The 19,849-nt window shown below is 39.1% G+C and overlaps 1 protein-coding gene across 6 annotated transcripts in view; it reads left to right on the top strand.

The window, feature by feature from the left end:
- The window catches only part of LOC135110851 (DNA repair endonuclease XPF-like), a 178,520-nt gene that overhangs the window by 8,392 nt on the left and 150,279 nt on the right, over positions 1-19,849 (top strand). For all 6 annotated transcript variants that reach the window (XM_064023457.1, XM_064023453.1, XM_064023456.1 and 3 more), the window contains one exon: positions 9,383-9,480. In XM_064023457.1, coding sequence (XP_063879527.1) covers positions 9,383-9,480 — 98 coding nt within the window. The remainder of the gene's footprint in view (positions 1-9,382; positions 9,481-19,849) is intronic.

Here is a 19,849-nt window from a genome sequence, read left to right as displayed (position 1 = left end):
TCTTCTCATGCCTCCTTGTCTGTCTCTCTCCTTCCTCCATCTGTGATATCAAGTCATTTCTGTTTACTAATTTGTATATTGTTATCAGGTCTTCTCTATCTCTTCTCTTCTGTGGTGTTGATAAACCCATTTCTTCAAGTCTTTCTTCATAGCTTAAGTCTTTCAATTCTGGCACCATCTTTGTCACTATCCTCTGTATATCTTTTTTTCTATGTGGAGGTCAAACTGCTGCTGCGTATTCCAATTTAGGATGTATCATGCTTGTTATAATTTTCTTCATTTCTTAATCTAATTAGTTAAATGTCACATTAATGTTTGTTAACAAGCTGTATGTAGAACTGAATATAGTTAAATGCTACATTAATGTTTGTTTACAAGTTGTATGTAGCTAAATATCCCGTTTATGTGTCTTTCAAGTGATAGTGTGTCATGAATCATTACACCCAAATTTTTTTCTTTATTACTTTTCATTAATATTTCTTATCCCATTTTGTACTTCCATGGAGGTCTCTTTTTACTTTTTCCTATTTTCAACACATGGCATTTCCTGGTGTTAAATTCTAGTTTCCATCTTTGGCTCTATGCATGTATCTTGTCAATATCCGTTTGTAACTCCTTGCAGTCATTGATTTTTCATCCTTTATTATTTTCATTATTTTTGCATCATCACCAAACACAGATCCTTGCGGTACCGCACTTGTCACTTTGCACCAACTTGAATTAGTGTCTCTGATTACTGTTCTCATTTCCTTTCCTTATTTACAATCCTTCATCCATTTCAATATTGCTCCCTTTAGTTCTCCATTTTTTTTTTATTTTATTTTTTTTTTTGTGGAAAAGCACTGGATCAGGGGATGCTGTTAATTTATCATTAAACCCAGCTGTGACCTCACTGAACATTTTCCTTTGTGTCTCACAACACAAGGTGCAGTCACAGCCTGCACTCTAAAGAACTCTTCCTTCACACAAAACTACATGCACCTAATTACATACACACACTCCGCTCAAAATTCCAAATTATCATGGCGACTCCTACATCAGCCTTGGAGTCCATATCTGGAGAGGGGACCACAAATATCCCCAGGTCAGAATGATCTTCTGGTATCAACCCTAAGTGTCTTGTCACCCCCCTCAACTTTTTCTTCATTGAGAGGTGGTGTAGAACACCACCTCTCCTTTACTAAAACTCGTTTTTTTTTTTTTTCACTGAAACACAGGTGTCTGAGGTAACTGACAGTAGCCCCTTTTCTGTTCCCTCCTACTTCCTCTGTCTTCTTTTTCAATACAAAGCTGGGTGCTGCGTCTATGTGCACAACGACTTAACCTACCCTCATGCCCATGCTCTTGAATCTTCCAAGTTTTCCACCATGTGGCTATGACTACAGAGTCACTCTCAAACTAAATTTATCTGTGCTGTATACCTCTTACCTAACTCCTCTGACTATAAGAAATTTTTTGACTACCTAACTTCCAAAGTGGAGCACATTCTGACTCTCTTCCCTTTTGCAGAGATCTCCATTCTTGGAGACTTCAATGTTTACCACCATTTTTAGCTTTCCTCTCCCTTCACTAACCATCCTGGTGAACTAGCCTTCAACTTTCCTTTCCACCATGACCTAGAGAAATTGGTGCAACTCCTTACTCGTATTCCTGACTGTCTTGGAGATACACCCAACATTCTTGATCTTTTCCTAACCTCTAATCCTTCTGCTTATGCTGTCACCCTCTCTTCTCCGTTGGGCTCCTCCAATCATAATCTCATATCTGTATCTTGTCCTAGCGCTCCAATTCCTCCTCAGGATCCCTCTAAGTGGAGGTGCCTCTGGCATTTTGCCTCTGCTAGTTGGGGGGATCTGAGGAGGTATTTTGCTGATTTTTTCTTGGAATGACTACTGTTTCCATGTTGGAGACCCGTCTGTGTGCTGAGCGAATAACAGAGGTGATAGTGTCTGGCATGGAGGCATACATTCCTCACCCTTTTTCTCGACCTAAACCTTCCAAACTTTGGTTTAACACAGCTTGTTCTCTTGCTATACATGATAGAGAGGTGACCCACAAAAGATACTTGAGCCTTCCATCACCAGAATCTCATGTGTTTTATATTTCTCCCCAGAACCATGCCAAGTTTGTTCTCCAACTAGCCAAAAATTCCTTCATTAACAGAAAGTGTCAAAATCTTTCAAGATCTAACTCCTCTCATGACTTTTGGCACCTAGCCAAGAACATCCCCAATAACTGCTTCTTAACTCGCTCGAACCTTTGCAAAAAATTCTATTTTGGACAATTCAGGGCTTGTTCCTCCCTCTCCTCCACCCTCAGACTACTAAAATTCTTCACAATGATGTTTTCCATTCTCTTGCTGACCTAAATTCTTGTAAGGCTTGTGGACTTGATGGGGTCCTTTCTATTGTTCTCCAAAACTCTGCCTCTGTGCTTGCACCTTACCCAGTCAAACTCTTTCAACTCTCTCTGTCGACATCTACCATTCCTTCTTGCTGGAAGTTTGCCTACTTTCAGCCTGTTCCTAAAAAGGGTGACCGTTCTAATCTCTCAAACTACTGTCCTACTGCTTCAACTTTCTGTCTGTCTAAAGTTTTTGAATCTATCCTCAACAGGAAGATTCTTAAACATCTATCACTTCACAACCTTTTATTTGATCACCAGTATGGGTTCTGTCAAGGCCACTCTACTGGTGATCTGGCTTTCCTTACTGAGTCTTGGTCATCCTCTTTTAGAGATTTTGGTGAAACTTTTGCTGTTGCCTTAGACATATCAAAGCTTTTGATAGAGTCTGGCACAAAACTTTGATTTCCAAACTACCCTCCTACGGCTTCTATCCTTCTCTCTGTAACTTCATCTCAAGTTTCCTGTCTGACTGTTCTATTGCTGCTCTGGTAGATGGTCACTGTTCTTGTAAATCTGTTAATAGTGGTGTTCCTCAGGGTTCTTTCCTGTCACCCAGTCTCTTCCTATTATTCATCAATAATCTTATAAACCAAACTTCTTCTATCCACTCCTATGCTGATGATACCATCCTGCACTTTTCCACATCTTTTCATAGATATCCAGCCCATCAGGAAGTAAACATTTCATGCAGGGAAGCCACAGAACACTCAACTTCTGATCTCTCTAAAATTTTTGATTGGGGCTGAGCAAACTTGGTATTGTTCAATGCCTTAAAAGTCAATTCCTCCATCTATGAACTGGACACAACCTTCCAGACAATTATCCCCTCTTTTTCAATGATGCTCAACTGTCCCCCTCTTCTATACTGAATGTTCTCGGCCTGTCCTTTTCTTGTAATCTAAACTAGAAACTTCACATCTCATCTCTAGCTGAAACATCTATAGGCATTCTGAGTCATCTATGCCAGTTTTTGTCATCAGTTGTTAACTCTGTTCAAAGGCTTCATCCGTCCATGTATGGAGTATGCTGTATGCTTCACATGTCTGGGGGGTTCCACTTGTACTGCTGTTTTAGATGGTGGAATCAAAAGCTTTTTGTCTCATCAACTCCTCTCCTCTAACTGACTGTCCTCAGCCTCTTTCTCATTCATGCAGTGTTACATCTCTAGCTATTTTCTGCCACTATTTTCATCTAACTGTTTTTCTGATCTTGCTAACTGCATGCCTCCCCTCCTCCCGTAGCCTTGCTGCACAAGACTTTTTTCTCTCTCTCACCCCTATTCTGTCCACCTCTTTAATGCAAGAGTTAACCATTATTCATAATCATTCATTCCTTTCTCTGGAAAACTCAAACTCTCTGCCTGCTTCTGTACTTTCACCTTACTATGACTTGAATTCCTTCAAGAGGGAGGTTTCTAGACACTTATCCTTCAGTTTTTTTACTACATCTTCAGACCCTGTTTGCAGACTGGCATCTCAGTGGGTTTTTTTTGTATTGGATTTTTGTTGCCCTTGGCTAGTGTCACTCCTACATAAAAAAAAAAAATAAAAAAATAAAAAATAGCAGCAGCAGTAGCAGTAGTATCAGCAGCAGCAATGCCCACAATGAGCTGCCACTTTGCCTCAGTGGAGAAAGAAGAGGAAAGGAGGATGAGCAGTACTGCCTGCCAAGGTAACTGAGATCTCCATCATCACACTGCCCGTGCTGCCCCCTCCACTGGACAGGCAGGAGAACCCAGAGAACAACCCCTAACCATCCTCTCCATCAAGGACAGCACACTTCTAAAGAGGATGCTGGAGCACTTAGTGGTGATGATCAGGCACATCCTCTAGCAGCTGAGTGATGTGCCTGCCAAGGACAATGAGCTGTATTCTCTGCTTCTGAATGAGGTATTGACAGCCATGGCTGGAGACACTGTGTCTCCTCCTGCCCAGGCAATGGCCAGCCTGGCCTCTGACAGTGCTAATAACTATTGCTCACACCACCATGGATCAGTGTGAGGGTGACACAGGCTGTGGCCTGCTTCTGCTCGCTCTTTGCAGCCTCAAGTTGCTGCAATGGCCAGTCTCCCTCCTACATAAAAAAAAAAAAAAAAAAAGAGGCCACAGACTGTCCAGGCTGTTGTGGAGGAGCAGCTCAGCATTGTTCTCCCTGAGAAGATGGTGATGGCAGAGGACTATGAGTGGAGAGTAGTGGGATATTCAGTGCACACCCTCTCATGTGGTGGGGATGTGGGCTATGGCTGCATGGTGTTGGTGAGGAGTAGCCTGCCACACTGCAAACTTACCAACCTTGTTAACTGTGAGGAGGGAGTGGAGATGATGGCTGTGGAGCTACAACTCATTGGCTTCCCCTTCACTGTCCACAACGTCTGCAGTGGCCTGAGGAATCAGCTGGAGGCTGGCCAGCTACTGTCACTCACCACACACAGAAACACCATGGTGGTTGGCAGCTTCAACGCCCACCACTCACTGCTGCAGTCTGTCTTCTGTGCCATTGCAGTGAGCCGCCACCTAGTCACTCTGCTGGAGGAGCTGCCAAGCATCACCCTCCTCAACACTGGGGAGCACACACATGTCAGGGACCTGATGATGGTGTCAGAAAGGCCTAGCACCTGGCATCACTTGTTAGGGTCCACCCCACTACACCATCACCACCACCCCATCACCACCACCCTGTATGTAGTCCTGCCACTGCTGCCACGTTTGAGCTGGCCATCCTGGCAATGCTGGTGAGGAAGGGTATCGAGGGACAGCTTCTCTCCTAGCTGCAAGAACACCTGCAACACTGACATGCCAGGGTCAAGTTCCAGGGGCATGTCTGCTTCAGGGACTTTGAGAATGGTAAGCCAAAGGAAGGAGTCTTCAGCCTGACCCTCTTCAACCTCCTAATGGAGGAGCTGGTCTGTCTGCTTTTCCTGGATGGCACGGCTCTCCTCAGCCACACGAACAACTTTTTCCTTGTTGTCACAGGGCATTGGTGTTGAGAGGGTCCAACAGGCACTTGACCTTGTCAGCATCAAGTGTGGGGAGCTAAGCCTCGATATCTTGGCTGAGAAGCCCAAGGCCTTGGTGTTCAAGGCCATTACCCCTTGGCCACTGCCTGCAGATACAGGGTGTCAGGCTGGCCACACACCTACCAGGTCCTCATGGTGTGGATCAGCTGGGGGTCTGAGCTTCACCTGAAGGAGAGGAAGCTGGCCAGGGCCAATGTCATGAAGACCATGACAAAGACACAGTGGAGCCATGTACTTTGTGCTGTGGCTGTTTTATGTACAAGATGTGTATTCACTGTAGACTACAGTGCACAGGTGCTTGTCACCATGTCACCTAACCAGCAGAGGAGTGTTGAGGTCAACCTGGCCATGAAAACCATGCTTGAAGTGCCTGGCTAGAGCAGTGGTTGCATCTTACAGAGTGAGACCTGCCTGGTGCACCTGGCCAGGTAGCCAAGACCCTCCTGCAGGACAGAGTTGACAGTGCACACCAAACTGTGTCTGCTACCGTGGTGGAACCTCTTCCCCACCAACACATGGCTGAGATGGGTCACTGATGCTGCCAGTGCCATCATTACCATTGACCTGTTGCTGTGCAGAGGACCTGACTGACCAGCTGAGAGCTATACTGATCTACCCTCCATCGCAGCAATTGCCAGCAGAGGTTGTCATTTTGGAGCTACTGGCCAGCAAGGCACAGTTCATGAGGGAGGACCTGTGGCAGCATGCCCTGAGGACTGGCCCAGGCCAGCAGTCATGGCAGTGCTTCCTTTTACACAGATGGTTCTATGGACCCAGACAGAAGTGTGTCAGGTGCAGCAGTGGTTACTGGTGGGGAAGTGCTCACCTGGAGGATGCCTGACCACTGTTCAATTCTGCAGACAGCTGGTGGTGTTCAAGCATGACCTGGAGCATGTCCTGTGCTGTCAGGAGGGGGTGGTGGTTCTCCACACAGACTTCAGATCAGGCCTATGGGTCCTGTAGCAGACAGGCTGCTCACAGATAACATGCAACTTCTCACCAGCATCCTTGGGCACCTGCAGATTCTTGCTGTGTAGGGGCACTGCTTGTGGCTTAACTGGGTGCCAAACCATGTGGGACTACATGGGAATGAGGCTGCTGACGAGGTCACTCGAGCAGCCACCGTGATGCTGAGATCCACCAGTGATGCCCTTCCCTGCTTACAGCAGGTCAAGATACTGGCCAGGTGTGCTGCTGCCAACAACACTGAGCAACTGCACTGGGACCTGGAGAGGACCTTGAGGCAGGTGGCATGGCATGCTGAAGCCACCACCTGCCAGCCACTGCTCCACTTACCACAGCTCTCCAGGAGAAACACCATGCTGCTACACCACCTCTGACACATGAAGACACTTGGGACACATGAAGTACATAGTGTTCCAGTGGGGGTCTTGTAGCCTAGTCGCATGATGTATTTATGTATTTATGTATCTTTTGTACTTATTATTTTTATGCATACATTGTGTGTAAATAAAATGTAGTAGAATTATATTTCCTAGACCAAAATGTGACTATGAATAGTTACTTGTACATGAATGATGTCTGCATAAATATGCTACCATTTTATACATCTCATGATAATGCACATTTACAGCAAAATAGCACTCTATGTCACAGAGTAAGAAAAGCAACAAAATGGTTGTCTTAGCATGTTATTCAGGTAGTAGTATGGCCAGGGTATAGCCAGGATTTATATCCAGTTGAGAATATGTGAAATGAAATGAATACCTGGAAACCTCCCTATTTTAAGTGTTATTGCTTTGACTGGAAAAACTCACCAGCTCTGGATTGCAGTGAACCTGGCATATTTGAAAAAAATTTCAGGTAATATGTCAAATCAGATAAAATCTGTGCTAAAATTTAAAGCTGAGATGATAATATACTAATGAAAACCTGCTACAAGAGCATATGTTAGTCTCATTGTCCTCAGAACTATGTAATGTTGCAATTGGTAGTGTTAACAGTTTTTCAACTTTCTTGGCAGCAACTTTAATATCACTTTGTGTAATTTGACAATTAATATCACTTGGTCTGTTATAACTAAGATCAGGATAAGATTTATTGCTCCATTGTGAAAACTGTTTTTGCATATCATTATTTCATATTCTTTTGTTAAGTTTGTCATCATGCTTTCTAAAGTGGAGAGTTGGGTTGAGGGAGGGGCATCTTTGTGCCTCAATATGAAAGCACACAATCTGGCTGCTGCTAGCCATTGGTCAGGTGAGGGTTCCATTCCCATGATGACTATTTATATTTTTAGTTTCCCTCACTCATTCAGTTTATCTACTTATCTGTTTTATTTATATGTGTGGCACCTGTTTCTAGGAGCTACCAATTGCCTGACAGTAGGACAGCTGGAAGACACATATGAACTGTGGCCACAACAAGCCTATATAACAGATTTATGCCATATATAAGCAGCAACAGATGTTCAATGACACTTCAATGTCCCTGAACAAAAGCCAACAGATTTTACATCAGCTGGCATTCTTCCCTTTGAATATCTATCTAACATTTGCCAGACTTTGTGGATGCCAACCAGCCACATCATAAATCATCTATTTCTCTCTCCTTTATTGCTGTACACATACATTGTTGGAATTAAATACTTTGGGTCTTTGGAAATGATCCTAGCCTAATAATTTTGAGACAGTGACTATTTATTTCTGGGCATATATATATATATATATATATATATATATATATATATATATATATATATATATATATATATATATATATATATATATATATATATATATTTAATTATGATCTACACATTGAAAGGATTAACAATTAAGTTAATGAACTGAATTAATCTAAGCCTAGTGTAACCAAACCTAACCTTCTGATGGAAACAGTAATGTTTTTTCAGTATTGCCTAATATTTCTCTTAGATGACAAATTCCATATACCCTATGCATATGTCAGGATTATTACATGAGTTTTTAATCAAGGAGGTATAGCAGATGAAACAAGGGTGACAGGTAGTAAAGTTTTCATTAGCTTTTCATGCCACCATCCAGCATTCTTCTTAAATTATATCATATTACTATTATAGCTTACAAAGAGTTGTATTATTAGATCATTTTGATATATAATTCAGGAAATAATACAACTACAATAGGATAAGAACTTATGCTATTTGCAAGAATTAAATGCATTGGTAAGTTCTATTGAGGAGGACTAGCAGCTCCCCAGCCTGTGTTACCAAAGATTCCAATTTCTGGTAAGGATCAAAACAAACAAAACCCTGAAATATGACTGTAAAATCATATTTGTTGTTGGTGGTGGAGATCACCACACATTGGTAATGATCACAACAAAAGGAAGCGACTGTGAAATCAGCCCAAAGTGTTTCAGGGCTTATTCCTTGTTTGCCTCTCGCTCTGATGGTATCATGTCTGTTATGAAAATTCTTCATAATGGAGTTTTCAATGCCCTTTCTGGCCTTGATCTTCATAAGGCTTATGGCCTTAATAGAGTCCTTCCATTGTTCTTTGTAACAATGTTTCTGTGCTCTTTCTTTGCCTGGTCAAGGTCTTGCCCTTCATTATCCATTTTTCTTTATGCTAGAAGTTTACCTATTTTAACCCTAATTTAAAAAAGGGTGACCCCTCCAATCCTTTAAACTATTTACCTTATACCTTTGCCTTACTGCTGTACTAAAGATTTTGATTCTATTTTCAAGAGGAAGATTCTGAAGCACCTATCAGCTCATAACTTTCTTCCTGATCATCAGTATGGATTCCATAAAGGATGATCCACTGGCAGTCTTGTATCCATCTCTGTGCACCTTTCTTTGCAAACTGAAAGAAATTGTGTACTCCACTCTCATTTTTCAAATTTCGGTTCACTCATCTGCCATCAAAAATTGGAGAAGAGGAGTGAAATGGAGAGCAGAAGAGTGGATTGATAATCGTCACTAGACAATCTATTGATATTGAAATTTTATTTCAGAGCACAAGTGTATTATAATGGAGGTGTCTTATTTGTGACCACACGGATCCTTGTGATGGACTTGTTGATGGAGCGCATCCCAGTTGAACTGATCTCAGGTAAGCTTTTCCCAGACTCTAGCAAACTACTGAAGCTTTCCTGTTTGGCAAGCAATAGGCTGTTACCTGTAGCTACTGACTGCTGAGCAAACTTTTTAAAATTTATTTATTTTTATTTATTTTTATTTGTTTATTTATTTTTTAATTTTTAAAGAGGCTTAGGGCAACAAAAAAATGTAAAAAAAAAAATACTAAGGTACCAGTTCCTAAAGAAAGGTAAAAATGTCTTGAAACTTCACCCTTGAAAGAGTTCCAGTCATCACACCCACTCACTGTGGTGCCATGCCTCTGCAGGAGTCCAGCAACACTGTCCGTCAATCCAGTATATTTGACTAAGCTATTCATAAACTCTCTTGGCCATCTTTTTGTTCTCTTTCCTTCTATTTTGCCTGTCAAACTTAGGTTTTTAAAAACTTTCTTCCTCATAATATGACCCACAAACTCCATCTGTCATTTCCTAATTTTCTTCATCAGTTCTCTTCTTGTATCCATCCTCTCCAGGACTTCATCTTTAGTTTTTCTTGCTGTCCATGGTATCTTCAGCATTCTTCTCCAGCACCACATCTCCATAACTTCCAACTTTCTTTGCATCACTTTGTTTATATTCCATTATTCACAGCCATATAGTAAGACCATAAGAATGTTTCAACCAACCTTTTCCTGCAGCTAACCACTATATGTGAATTTGTCAGTAATGTTTTCATTTTATTAAAATTTTTCTTGGCCAGAGAAATTCTTTTCTTGACTTCTTTGAAGCAGTGGGCATTGAATGATTTCACTTCCCAAGTATTTCACATGTTCAGCCTGTTTGCTATTCTTATTGCCAACTCTGATGTTCTATGGTTTCCTTGATATTATCATCACCTCCATTTTACTTGTACTGATCTTCAATCCTCTTCTCTCTCCTTTTTTCACTTTGTTTACTATTTCTTGTAACTTTTCTTCTGTGTCTGTAATCAACACTGTATCATCTGCATATCTTATGCTGTTAATATTTGTTCCTCCTACTTTAATTCCTTTCATACCAGCCATTTCATCAGTACCCTCTCACTATATAGTGAGGAGAGGTCTGGTGACATTACACATCCCAGTCTCCTTGTATTTCTATCCATTCACTTTTCCCTATCTACTTTTATAGCTGCCAATTGACTCTAGTGTAAATTTCTTATTCTTAGATCTTTGCTGTCCACACCCATTTGTTCCAGATCTTGTAGTAACTGTAAATGTCTCATCTGATCAAAAGCCTTCTCATAATCAATGAAACAGATACAAATTCTTTTGCACTTCAATAGCTCTTTCCAATAACATTCTCAAGATAAAAATTGCATTTCTTGTTCCTTTATCTTTCATGAAACCATACTGTTCTTTGAGATTTATTGCCTTATTTTTGTCTTAATTCTATTCAAAATTATTCTTAATATTTTTTTTGCCACTTGATTTATGAATAAGACTTATAATCCTGTGTTTATTACAATCTAGAGTTCCTGATTTCTTTGGTAAGGCTATGAATGTTGACTTTTTCATTTTATGAGGAATATTGCCACTATCATATATCTTATTTGCTGGTAATGTTATTTTCCCAACTGCAAAATCTACCAGTGCTTTAAGCATCCCTGCTGCCAGGCCATCTTTTCCCACTGCCATACCATCTTTCATCTTCCCCAGTACTGCTAAAGCCTCTTCTCTTAAAATAGGTGGTCCTTCCAATTCAACTTGCGTTCTTTCTTCTTCCTGTGGTCTACCTTCATCTGAGAATAATTCTTTAATATACTCTTCACATCTTTCCTTTCTCTCTTCTTTCTTTATTGCCATGGTTCCATCTTTTCTTTTTAAAGAGCCAGTGCTTCATAAACTTTCCTCTCATTATGTGCTTGATCTTATCATATATCATGTCATTATTTTTTCTTCCTAAATCCTCTATTTCATCACACTGTCTTTTTGATCCAAGCAGTTTTTTCTTCTGTGCATCTCCTATTAATTTCTCTGTTCAGTTGTCCGTATCTCTTCTGGTCCCTGTCTTTCATAAGTTTCCTCTCTTCCATTAATTCCAAAATATCTTTCTTAATCCATTTTTGTTTGTCTTTTTTGTATTTTGGGTACCAAATCCTCTGTTATCTCTTTTACCAATTTTTGAAATACCTCCCATTGTTTCTCTGGTTCCATATCTTCTTCCATGATGGCTAGGACATCATATCTGTTGTGTACCTCTATCTTGTAGTTTCTTGTAGTTCCTTGTTAGAGTCCAGTAACTTTATTTCTCTCCTGTCAGTATACTTTTTCTGTTCAATTTTTTTCAACTTTAATTCCATGTCTGCCACAACTGGGACATGGTCACTTCCACAGTTTGCTCTAGGCAAAGTTTTTATATTCTTGAAAACTGTCCTAAATCTTGTAGACATTACTATATAATCAATTTGTACTCTTCTCATGCCTCCTGGACTTTTCCACATCCATAGTCTCCTTTTATGCCTACAACACCATGTGTTTCCAATAACCATGTTATTTTCTGTCCATCGTTGTCCTCTGTCATTTCTCTCCCCAGTCTTAAAGGCCCCACTGCCTCACTGGTCCTTTCTCTTCTACCTTTGCATTTAGATCTCTTAATACAATAATTATCTCCAGGGACTTATACTGATGTTTAACCTTTTCCAAACCTTCATAGAACTTGTCCACTTTTTCTTCCGGTCTTTCACCCATAGATGCATAGACAACTATAATGCCGATATCAAAGGGATTTCCTTTCAGTTTCACTAACAGAACTCTGTCTGATACTGCCCAAAAACCTGTCATGCATGATGCCATCTTTTTTGTTAACAACAAACCAACACCTCTCTGCATTATCTCTACCAGAGTATAGCAAACAATGGTCTCGCCTCTGTAGTTTGCTAACACTCAGCTATCTCACCTCATTCATTGTGTCTTCCATGGTATACTTGGATACTTACGTGGTATACTTGGATACTTGCGTGGTAGGGTCTCCAGTTCCTTTCCAATGGTGACTGGCCAGGCACTTTCTGTGTGCTGAATCCGCCCTTTGTTGTGTCACACAGTTTGCTGTTGCACACTTTTTTGCAAGTTGTAGGAAGGAGGAAATGAAGAAACAGACAGGCATTTCCAGCGTTTACCAATGAAAAGGAAAAAACTGAGAATACTGGTTATCATTTGCATTAGAGAGGTGGACAGAATAGTTTTGAAAGGTTTGAAAGTCTTGTGCATTAAGGCTGCATCAGGAGGGAAGGCATGCAGTTAGCAAGATCAGAAGATATTCAGTGAGTTGCAGGCTCACAAATCATTGTAGACATTTATTGACAACTGGAATTTTTCTATGGCAAAGACACCATGTATGCCAGGGATAGAGTGCACTTATCACACCAGGGTGTTCTGGTTTTGGCCAGAACACTTAAGTGGGAGGTTAAAGCATTCCAGAACATTTTCTTTAGTGAAGGGGGGAGAATGTAAATATGAGTATGAAAAGGCAGAAAATTAGTTAAATCCAGAAAAGTAATAAGCTCAGTGAAGGCGAGGAATAGTTTGATTGTTTATTACATGAACTGTAGAAGTATTTTGAATAAATAAACTTACTTAGAGGAATCGCATGTGTAGAAAACTTTGGTATTATTGGTTTAACTGAAGCTTTGTTAGATACATCAGGAAAAATATTGCATCCAGAGGTTCAGATAGATGGTTACACACTATTTTTATAAAGGCAGGAAGAATAAGAGAGTAGGTGTTGCAGTTTGTGTTAGGGATGCCCTACAATTTTATATTAACAGCAGCATAAAATTAGACAGCAAGACAGAGTTGATATGGGTTGATATCAAGGAAAGATGACAATCAGTAGTATTGGGATTACTGTAAGGTCACCAAAACTACAAAAGAAGTTTGTAACTCAGTATGGCAGGAGATAAATAAAGCAAGAAGATACAGTTAGATATATATGGCAGATTCTAATTTCAGGAATATTTTCTGAAGCCTGTTGGTGGGTAACAGTGAAGCATCAGAATTTCTTAATGTGACCTAGGACTACATTTTTAATGTAGGTACTCTTGGAACCTAAAAGGGAAGATAATATTATAGTTTTAATTCTGACAAACAGGGAAGAAGTAGTCACACATGTGAAGGTTGCATGACAGTTAGGCAACAGTGACCGTCATGAAATTAGGTACAGATTAAAATGGGAGGAAGTTTCTGGAAGCAAAAAAACATAAGAAAAATACTCGACATTAGGAGAGGAATTTTTGAGGGATTAAGAAGGTACCTTCAGGAAGCTAACTGGCAGTGGATGGAGGGGAATGGCCAGGTGAGATCCAGGACAGAGGTGAAAGAGTTAAGACAATGGAGGAAGTGAGATGAAGAACAGGGATGGGGGCAGGAGGACAGATCAAGCTGAGATGGATAAGGTGAGAAATGGCTGGGTGAGATTTGGGCAGGTGGTGAGTCAGGGATGTGAGGCAGTGGGAGATGGGTTGAGGTGTGAGGATGGGGATAGAATGATAGGTCATGCTGAGATGAGGTGAGGTTGAGGTGGATGGAAGATGGAGTGAAGATTATGAAGGGGGATGAGATGGGGAGATTAGGGGAAGCAAATGTTGATGAGTTGTATAAATATTTTGTTGATAAATTACGTACATGACAGATAGTACATATTCTATATGGAGCAGTAATATTGCAGAGAATAACCCTAAGTGGATGACTGGTAAAACAGCAATATTGCAGAAGAATGATCTTAAGTGGATGACTGGTTGGTTAAAACACTACATTGGACTGAAAAGAAATATATATAAGAAATTGAATGCAGGGGAAGAGGATTTAAGACATCAATATAATGAATGGGTTAGAACAGTTATGAAGTTAACAAATAAAGCTAAAAACAATTACAAATTAAAGGTAGCTAGTCAGGTGAAGGCTGACCCTGGGGGAATCTATCAAGTATTGTATTTGACAGCTTATAAGACACTCCTCAGTTTGGGCAAGCATTGAAAAAAAAAAAAAAAGATAAATAAATAAATAAAAATAAATAAATAAATAAAAAAGTAAATAAAAAAAAATAAGATAAGCAGGTTTAAGCTTTGAATATGAAGTGAAGGGTTTCACCTAACATTTGAAGCCCCCTCATATGTACTATTCAGATCGTTATTAGATCCCAATATTATACATTTAAAAACCTTAATATCTGCTAGGACCTACCAACACTGGTCCTTAGACCAGTGCTGGTGTGAGATGTAAACAAATATGGCATAGGCAGTGACACTGTCAGAGCCCAGAGGGGTAATAAAATTTGTACATCATATTTTTTTTTTTATCATTCTGGATGTAATTCTACTTGTAATTCTTTAGTACATTTTCAAAGCATAAGGATGTGTGAAAATAAATTTATCTTATTCTCTACAACATATTTTTATTTGAAATATTCAGTACAGACCATCACCGTGAGGTGCCCTACCTCATTACACTCTCTTCACTTATAAAATCCTTTGTTTTGTTAGGTATTAAACTATTTTCTAAAAAAGCAATAGTTTCTCATTAGCTTCAAGTTTTGTTGAACATGTATGCAAGGTAAGAATATTAAAAGAAAGGCACAGTTTCATTTGTATGAAGATGTGTCTTACTTCAAGGATTAATGGCATCATACTAAGAAACACAGTGAATCGTGCACATGTAGCCAGGTTTGGTGTGTAACCAACTGCAATTTTGTTTTGGTACATGCAATGTAAGCATCGTCACTTAATTTCTTCCTGGCTGGTGTTATTTTGTGTGAATTACCACTAAATATGACCTGTTATACATTGTTATCTTGGAAAAAAAAAGAGTTGTTTTTGTGGTGTAGAAATGATCATCACTTTGTTTACTTGTGTGAAGATGTTTGGGGTTTGATTTAAGGGCCACTGTTGCCATAGACTTACCACTAGCCACTGCCCCAAAGCTGAACCTTGTCCTTATAACACACAGGCTCATTTTCTGAGGCATGTCTTATAAGCCATCAAATATGGTATATAGGACAAAGAACAAATAAATAATAGGTCCATTAAAGGCATCTAATGGAGAGTTAGTTCTGGGGAAAAGATAAGTGAAATTCTGAAGAAGTTTTTTAATAGTTTTCACCCAGGAAAACATGCAGAAAATTCCAGATAGAGAACAGATTTTCAGAGCAGAAAAGAATAAAAAGCTGATAGATATTTCCAGTTCTAAAGAGATAGTGGAACAGGAGATAGATATGCTGAAAAGTTTAAGTCATCAGGACCAGACCAGATATAACCCAGTAGAGTACTAAAAGAATGCAAAAGGATTATTAGTGAACTCCTAGTGACTATCTTTAGGAAGTCATTAGATTCAGGAGAAGTACTGGCATCGTGGAAGCAACTGAATTCCGTGCCCATCTTTAAGAAAAAAGATAAAACTTTAATGTCTAATTTGGAGTTTTCGGAACTAATCTGCCAGACATTGTCGCTACTGTATATCCCCTTGTGACATTATCAAAAATATTGTTATTTTAAATCCCATGTGCATACAGGTGCATAGAACATTGATCATTTTGATACTTTTGAAATTCTGCATCAACTTTTGAATATCTTGTGTGGATAATTTTCAGAGAAGTTGGTCAAAACAAATATTTTTTATGATTATTTAGTAATACTGTTATCAATATTTTAAATACAATATATTACAAGTCTAAAATCTGTTGATTTGGACAATGAAGAAATAAAAAAATAAGACTTATATATAATATGACATGACATACTCAGTAACATTTTAGCTTCACTTTCATGAAGCAAGCAAAGTAATCGAACACCAAAACAAACATCTCGCAGGACTGCTCTGGCTGTTGCAGTGTCCAGCTACCATAATCCATTGTTCACGGAATAGTGGCATGGACACTGCAGCAGGAATTGACTGGTTGTCCAACTACGTGTTTGTTAACTTCAACTAAGGTGGGCCAGTCAGATGTTTGTTTTGGTTAGATATACAGCATTACTCTCACTAGGACACTCAAGTTGCCTATTTCCAATTAAAATTGTTATTTCCATATACTAGGAAGTTGACTTATGTAATTTGGAATTTTAAGTGACAGACACGTCTTTTTTTTACTGTTGTCTACAATGATATGCTTCCGATCAATAGTGTGCTTTTTGGAAACCTTGAGATGACCAAATAAATCTAAATGCTGTATTCACTAGAAAATCAACTTAAATATTTTTGTTCATGAATAGAGTTTGATTTTACCTGTGGCACTACTTAGAAGGAATTGTGCAAAAAAGTATATTATATAAGCTCATTGTATCTTTATGTATATAGAATGATACTGTAGAAATATTTGATATTGCTCCTATGTGTGAGAAGGGGACATGTCTGGTGACACTCATTAGTTTACCAAACTTCCTATTATAGACCTGTTAGTTTAACTTCAGTTTTTTTAGTAAAATAATGGAGTCAGTAATCACAAGGAACATTAGGGATTATTTAGACAAACATAATTTGATAAATCAATCTTAGCATGGCTTCACAAAAGGGAAGTCTTGTCTTATGAAGGTGTTGAGTAATGGGAATAGTTATGACATCCTTTACCTGGACTTTAGTAAGGCATTTAATAAGGTACCCCTTGGTTGGAGCATATGGAATAGATGGGAAGGTGTTAGGCTTGATAAAGTCATGGTTATGTGACAGGCGACAGAGTTATAATTAGTGGCTCCAAATCAAAGTGGTGTCAGATAAATAGAAGGGAGTCACAGGGATCAGTTTTAGGGCCATTATTATTTCATGTACGTATTCAGTATTAATGATTTTGATAGTGGGAGTAGTAGTGATGTAAATTTGCAGATGACACAAAGATGGTAAATTAACTAGATTGGACTTGGATGTCATCGTCTTGTTGGCAGGCTTGGATAGGATGAACAAATTAACTGATAGATGGCAAGTACAGTTTAATATTAACAGTTGTTAAATACTTAGCATAGGTAGAAGAAACCCACACAGTAGGTATACAATAAATGACAAAGCTCTGGTAAGTTTAGAAAATGAAAAAGATTTAGGAATTATGGGTAGCTCTGATCTCTTTGTAAGAGAACAATGTATAGAGACCAGAAATAAAGCAAATTGTATATTAGAATAAATTTTAAGGAATATTAAGAGTCCCAAAGTAATATTAACCCGTTGTTGGGTATAGCTGACACCGTATTTGTCCACCAAAGGCCCAATCATGGCTATATCTGATGCCAACTTCTCTCTTTATTTATGTGGCTTGTATGGTAGCTAATGGTTTTGAAATTGGAAATGTGACAGTTCTATCTCTGTTTGAGAAGAGAGAGAGAGAGAGAGAGAGAGAGAGAGAGAGAGAGAGAGAGAGAGAGAGAGAGAGAGAGCCACAGCTATTGCATATTTAAGAGGAAGAATAGATGGGTATAATTCTGTCAAGTTCTACCTGATGGATACACGTAAAGCTGGACGTTTATGACATAAAAATGAACAATTTTGGGCAAAAATGAGAAATAGCAACTCAGCCACTCTACCAACATGCTGCAGTGATTGAATCTTCATCAGGTTGTCAGGTTGCCAGTAGTCAGGAATGTTTATGCCATGTCAGACTGCCATTGCTCCACTCTGCATATGCTTCCAGACTCTCATCATGAGCTCATTGAGTCTGAGTCGTCTGGGGATGAGTATGAGCCAACTCAGGATGAACTGGCTGAGACTGAAACCCCAATTATGCCCATGGTGATGAGTGCAGCCATACATGGTGGAATTACAGTCATCATACTGCACTACATATGGTGTGAATTTATGCACTAAACTAGTGTATATTCAGTTATTCCTATAAATCTTGCACAGTTGTGCATGTACACTTATTCAGAAAAATATCTTTATTCAGATAACTGATGGTTGTAAAAAGTAATGATACAGGATTTCTTGGAAGGGTTGGTACTCATGCCAGGAAATTATCTGTTAGTAAAGAAAGTAGCTTTCCTTTAGTTGCCCTTTGATGTTTATCCACAGCTGTGAATTAAATGCTATACTAGTATGAAAATACATAATCGGTTTGATGCACTTTGTGAAGTATAACAATGATGTGAGAGGAGTTGCCATGTAGGATTGGATGTATTGCCATACAGTACTAGATGAGTCCAATCAGAGAAAATCCAACAGAAAATGAAGATCAAGTGTAGTGTTCCAGTTACTATTTCATTGTGCTTCATAATGCTGTTTTGGTGTTGATATGGATATTATACTAGATTAGCAAGCCTACCAAGGTTTCCAAAAGCCTTGCACCATTTTCTTAATATCATTGTCGATTGTGTCAAACAGGATGAACAAAAATCCTAAAGATACTTTTCTGAATGAGTGTACAATGATACTGTTTACAGACAACACTAAAGCAAGAATATTAGTGTCAGAACATCATGCAAGATGAGATAGGCTGGCAGGAGGATGTACTGTAATGCGTTTCATAACCATCCTCCATAGAGGTAAAAATAAGCTGGAATGATCTTTTCCCTTTAGTTTTAGATAATTTCTGATTGATTTCTACAATAAAAAATGTTGATTAGGGGTTGGGATTGAAGTGAAATAAAGCTCCAAATAGTGCAGGGCTACATGAGTTAAAGTTATATTTGGCACTGGTCAGACCTCGCTTAGATCATGCTGTGCATTTCTGATCCTCAAGTTACAGAAAGGATATAGGTCTATTAGAATCTGTACAAAGGAGAAAGACTAAAAGGATACAGGGAATGAGGGGTATTCCTTATGAAAAGTGATTGAAGCTTGCAAATTTACATTCCTTAGAGATCTGTAGCTTAAAAGGGTTTATAACAGTGGTGACATAAGCAAAATTCTCAGTATCAATAATCAGGTTGTTTGTGCTGAGTCATTAGGGAGCTTTAGAAGAAAATTATATAAACTTATAGATGGTGATGATAGGTGGAAATAAGTTGCTATGTTTCATCCAGGGACTGTCATGTATAGGCCTGTTAGCTTCTTGCAGCTTCCCTTATTTTCTTATGTTCTTGTGTTCTTTATAGAAGTTGGTGTGAAAATAGTGGTAGAAGATAGCAAGAGATGCAACACTGCAGTGAAAAGAGAGAGGCTGAAGACAGTCATTTAGAGGCAAAGGGTTGATCAGACAAACTTGCTACATTATCATTGCTTCATGGATTCTGGTTTAAGATGACAAGTTATCAGAATACCAGAACACTGCAGTTACCACACCATAAAGCTATTAACACCATTTCATGTAGTTTTGATTTTTGAATTTATATTAACCATAGCAACAGAAAATTGTTGATAAAATGAGGAAGAGAGAGAGAGAGAGAGAGAGAGAGAGAGAGAGAGAGAGAGAGAGAGAGAGAGAGAGAGAGAGAGAGAGAGAGAGAGAGAGAGA

This window comes from Scylla paramamosain, chromosome 21 (genome assembly GCF_035594125.1).
Source record: "Scylla paramamosain isolate STU-SP2022 chromosome 21, ASM3559412v1, whole genome shotgun sequence".
Classification (NCBI taxonomy): domain Eukaryota; kingdom Metazoa; phylum Arthropoda; class Malacostraca; order Decapoda; family Portunidae; genus Scylla; species Scylla paramamosain.
The sequence above is the reverse complement of the archived record's forward strand: the minus strand, read 5'-3'. Positions and strand labels throughout refer to the sequence as shown.